The sequence below is a fragment of the Tachysurus vachellii genome, chromosome 5 (assembly GCF_030014155.1).
Source record: "Tachysurus vachellii isolate PV-2020 chromosome 5, HZAU_Pvac_v1, whole genome shotgun sequence".
Lineage (NCBI taxonomy): Eukaryota > Metazoa > Chordata > Actinopteri > Siluriformes > Bagridae > Tachysurus > Tachysurus vachellii.
Window position 1 is genome coordinate 1,232,501 of NC_083464.1, and position 5,000 is coordinate 1,237,500.

General features: G+C 40.4%; 2 protein-coding genes across 3 annotated transcripts in view; both read right to left on the minus strand.

Moving 5' to 3' along the window:
• The window catches only part of tbc1d24 (TBC1 domain family, member 24), a 16,640-nt gene extending 15,642 nt beyond the window's left edge, over window positions 1-998 (minus strand). Inside the window, exon 1 of the mRNA XM_060869455.1 lies at window positions 874-998. The gene's annotated coding sequence lies outside the window, so the exon portion shown is untranslated. The remainder of the gene's footprint in view (window positions 1-873) is intronic.
• A 1,851-nt stretch (window positions 999-2,849) lies between these two features.
• Window positions 2,850-5,000, minus strand: part of LOC132845473 (putative protein MSS51 homolog, mitochondrial) — a 6,915-nt gene continuing 4,764 nt past the window's right edge. The window contains exons 3-5 of one of the 2 annotated variants that reach the window (XM_060869458.1): window positions 4,549-5,000; window positions 3,579-3,672; window positions 2,850-3,486 (exon numbers count right to left, since the gene is read on the minus strand). The exon at window positions 4,549-5,000 is cut by the window's right edge and continues 112 nt beyond it. In XM_060869458.1, coding sequence (XP_060725441.1) covers window positions 3,291-3,486; window positions 3,579-3,672; window positions 4,549-5,000 — 742 coding nt within the window. In that variant the 3' untranslated portion in view covers window positions 2,850-3,290. The remainder of the gene's footprint in view (window positions 3,487-3,578; window positions 3,673-4,548) is intronic. The other variant, XM_060869457.1, reaches the window with a different exon arrangement.

The window sequence follows — 5,000 nt, forward strand, 5'->3', positions numbered from 1 at the left end:
GAACTGTCATTAACACACTTTATATAAAGACTAATGTAAGGTGTTAATGAGACTCAACACCAATGTAATGATCATTAAACACTGAACTGTCATTAAAACTTTATATAAAGACTAATGTAAGGTGTTAATGAGACTCAACACCAGGATAATGATCATTAAACACTGAACTGTCATTAAACACTTTATATAAAGACTAATGTAAGGTGTTAATGAGACTCAACACCAATGTAATGATCATTAAACACTGAACTGTCATTAAACACTTTATATAAAGACTAATGTAAGGTGTTAATGAGACTCAACACCAAGATAATGATCATTAAACACTGAACTGTCATTAAACACTTTATATAAAGACTAATGTAAGGTGTTAATGAGACTCAACACCAGGATAATGATCATTAAACACTGAACTGTCATTAAACACTTTATATAAAGACTAATGTAAGGTGTTAATGAGACTCAACACCAATGTAATGATCATTAAACACTGAACTGTCATTAAACACTTTATATAAAGACTAATGTAAGGTGTTAATGAGACTCAACACCAATGTGATGATCATCAAACACTGAACTGTCATTAAACACTTTATATAAAGACTAATGTAAGGTGTTAATGAGACTCAACACCAATGTAATGATCATTAAACACTGAACTGTCATTAAACACTTTATATAAAGACTAATGTAAGGTGTTAATGAGACTCAACACTATATAAGACATTTAGTGTAAATGTAAACAGATATTGATGCATAGTGAAGCCCGTAAACACAGAGAGCTCGTGCAGCAGTAAACAAACAGTAAACAAACAGTAAACAAACTAATATATTTAGATGTAAACACAAACTGACGCAGTGACTGAATCTCACCTTCATTCGCTTTCCACTGTATTCGTATTCTTTAGGGCGCCAGTGCTGCGCATGCGCGGTAGTAGCACAGAGCACCGCCCACAGCGCATGTGCAGATCTGAGTCTCGCCTTCAACCGGAAGCGAAATGTTCCCTTGTGTTTTTTACTATTTCATTTCTACGGTATATATCTCCCCCCCCACCCCCACACACATATATATATATATATATATAATATTATATATGTCTTGTAGCTCCTATAACATTTGTACATTTTCCCCTATTCACACTTATACACACTGTATAATCGTCAGGCAGGCCGCGAGGCAGAAAATCCATCCAATCAGAGCGCAAGTTGCAACACACGCTCAATGGCATGTAGCCAATCGTAGTAAAGAAGGCGGGGTTTAGATAGACAGTCGCCATGGTAACGCCTCAGCAGCACAGCGCCTGACTTCTATTAGTTTTAAGTTAATTATAAACAAACTTGTTGTTCTGTCACATCCTGTTGTTGTGTCCCGTAAAGGTCCTGTTTGTGTCTACACACGTCACCTGGTTGTAGTGATTCATTAACAGTGTGTTGTGTCCTGTATGAGAGAGTGAATGATGTCAGTGTTGGGATGTAAACACAAGGTGTGATGCTGTGGGACATAAAGATGGTCAGGAAACACTGCAGTATGTGAAGGGTCCAGCTTTACACTTCATCTGAACATCACATCATCCTTCTAATGACTTTAGGTCACATTGTTCTAATCATGTAAAATACAGTACTGTGAAAAAGTCTGAGGCAGGTGTGAAAAAATGCTGTCAACAAAGAACGCTTTCAGAAATATAAATAATGAGTGTTTATTTCTGTCAATTTACAAAATGAAAAGTGAGCAAACAAAAGAAAAATCTAAATCAAATCAGTATTCGGTGTTACCGCAGAGCCCTGATCTCAACATCATCCCAGAGTGTGTCTGAGATTAAATGAAGAGACAGAAGGATGTGAGAAAGTCGACATCTACAGAAGATCTGTGGTTAGTTCTCCAAGATGTTTGGAACAACCTACCGGCCGAGTTCCTTCAACAACTGTGTGTAAGTGTACCTAGAAGAATTGCTGCTGTTTTGAAGGTAAAGGGTCGTCACACCAAATATTGATTTGATTTAGATTTCTCTTCACTGCATTTTGTTCATTTATAAAAATAAATGTTTAACACTTCCATTTTTGAAAGCTTTCTTTGTTTACAGCATTTTTTCACACCTGCCTGAAACTTTTGCACAGTACAGTACTGTATGTCTCAGGAAAAGCCCTCTTACGTCCTCCAAAGGCACATGTGATTTATTTTTTATATTAATTACTAACCAAAAACAGGTCACGGTGTCTTAGTGGTTAGCACGTTCGCCTCACACCTCCAGGGTTTGGGGTTCGATTCCCGCCGCCACCTTGTGTGTGTGGAGTTTGCATGTTCTCCCTGTGCCTCGGGGGTTTCCTCCGGGTACTCCGGTTTCCTCCCCGGTCCAAAGACATGCATGGTAGGTTGATTGGCATCTCTGGAAAATTGTCCGCAGTGTGTGATTGCGTGAGTGAATGAGTGTGTGTATGTGTGTGCCCTGCGATGGGTTGGCACTCCGTCCAGGGTGTATCCTGCCTTGATGCCCAATGACGCTTGAGATAGGCACAGGCTCCCCGTGACCCGAGGTAGTTCGGATAAGCGGTAGAAGATGAGTGAATGAATGACTGACCAAAAACAACATCTGACACGAGTGTGTTGATACCCTCAGGACCTCATTTGAACACTGTAATTTATATTGCTGCTATTACCACCACCATTATACACTGCTAATATTATTCATGTAGCCCCATCTTAATTTTACACATCTGTTAAATGTTATTGCTGCTTTAAATACCTGCCATTGTTATAGTATATTTACACTCACTTGCAATTATTATATTGCATTATATAGTGTACAGTTTGTGTGTGTATGTACAGTCCTGGCATTCTTTGTGGATGGCAAAGTAAGAATTTTATTGTTCAGGGGATCCTGCGTTCCTCACTGAGTATATGACAATAAACGCTTTGAATCTTTGATGTAAAACAAAACCATTTAAAACAAAAACAAGTGTACTGTTGTTGGAAAATGGTGGACATCAATCTAGTGCCCTGAATACCCTCGGATATATTCCAGTGTCTCTGCAAGCCTGTGTAGGATACGGACTGCAGGAAACGGAATAATTGATTATTATAGACACTTTGTGTAGATCTATATATTGTATATCTACAATAAATCTCAACTATGTCCATTTGGGTTAAAGGTTGTAATACTACAAAATGTTCCGTGGGGATATGTAAATACTGTACAATCTGTAAAACCTCAGTCAGGATGGTAACACTAAACCAAAACAATCATATCACATAATGTTCCAATAGCAGACACAAAAACAAGTGAGTGAAAGTTCTAATCCTCCTCATCTAGCTTGTCCTCCAGCAGACCCTGAAAGTTTAGGTAGAAGGCATTGCAGTAGCTCAGCTCTTTATTGGGACTTGACTGCACTTGTTCAGGCTTCTGGGAACTGAACGGGTTTGGCCCAGTGCCTTTAATGTCCATCTCCAGCTCCATTAAGATTTGCACAGAGTACTTCAGCTCTTCATCACTGGGAGACAGAATGAAGGAATTTATAAGTCATTACTTTATGACAAGTTTATAATATCTATAGTGAATTTTAGTAATTCATTTTCTCCTTACTTTGCCATAGTAAATAAGGTCGGTATGTTGTAGTCTCTGAGCAGCAGCAGAGTTGGTAACCATCCATCCGTCATTCCCTGTCTGGAATCAAACCCTATACTCAGGAAACACACAAAACATCAGACAAAGGAAAAAGTAAAACACTAAATGGCACAAAATAGAGATAAAACATTTTGCAGACCTGTAGAAAGAGTTTGATTGCATTGTTTGGCATGAGAGCCACAGGGGTTAGTGTTGGGTCCACAACCGTTCTCTTTTATGAGAAAACCTTCCTGCTTGACTTATAATCTCCCGATCTGTATTTGACTAGATTGTGTCCACAACAGCTCCAAAATATTCAGCTTCTCTTGTTTCCTTGGTTAAAGCTGCTCTGTCAACCAAGTTCCAAGAATGCTTCCTGTCTGTAGTCTTTCGACCCTGGGTTAACAATTCTAAGAGCCTCACAATTGGGACATTATATGTTTGAGTAGTGAAGGCTCAAAAGCCACTACCATGAAAACTTAGAGGTGCTGGCAAACCTAGTGCTGAACCGTGTGTACACTGATACCTTTAAACCTGGCAGTCCACTGGGATTATCACAGTTTAACAGGTTACCTCATATCAGCCCTTACAGCTCAGGTCAAATCTAATCTATCTTCAGATAAACACAGAAGGGAAGAAATGTTATGGAATTTGGCTATGAAGTGGAATTTGAGCCATTTGTGAAGATTATGCACACATTTGAGAAATGTTACATTTACATTTCCAGCATTTAGCAGACACACTCTTATCCAGAGCGACTTTCATTATTTCATTTTTATACAACTGAGCAATTGAGGGTTAAGGGCCTTGCTCAGGGGCCCAACAGTGGCAGCTTGGTGGACCTGGGATCGAACTCACAACCTTCCGATTGGTAGCCCAACACCATAACCACTAGGCTACCACATACCCACAAATGTCTGCACAAGGTCACTTTCAGTAGCAAACATACCTGGGTGAAACCCCACCACAAGGTCTGGTCTTGCTGCCTCTCTTTTCTCCACCAGCTCCTCCCAGAACTCATGGTACAGACCCTTGTAGGCGCTGATGTAGACTCTTCCTCGTGGACCAAACGCCTTTAATGGTGGCCTCATTATGGGACCTTTCACTACCTCTGGTCCCACCATGACCACCTCCAGACCCTGATGTCCAGGGAACATACGACTCAGTTCATCCAGATCCGTCGTCCTCGCACCCAGAGTTTCAGTGTTTCCTGCCCCAACGATGTGGATGGTAAGAGGTTTGGAATATGGGTTCAGACCGAACATCTTCATCGCCATACCGATGGTCAGTGGACGTGAGAGGAACTCACTACACACACGCCACAGAGATTTACGAAGCTCCGCCTCCTCTGGGCGTGTCCGGCAGGCATTTATCCAGAGATCTGCCATGTTTTTCCCAGAC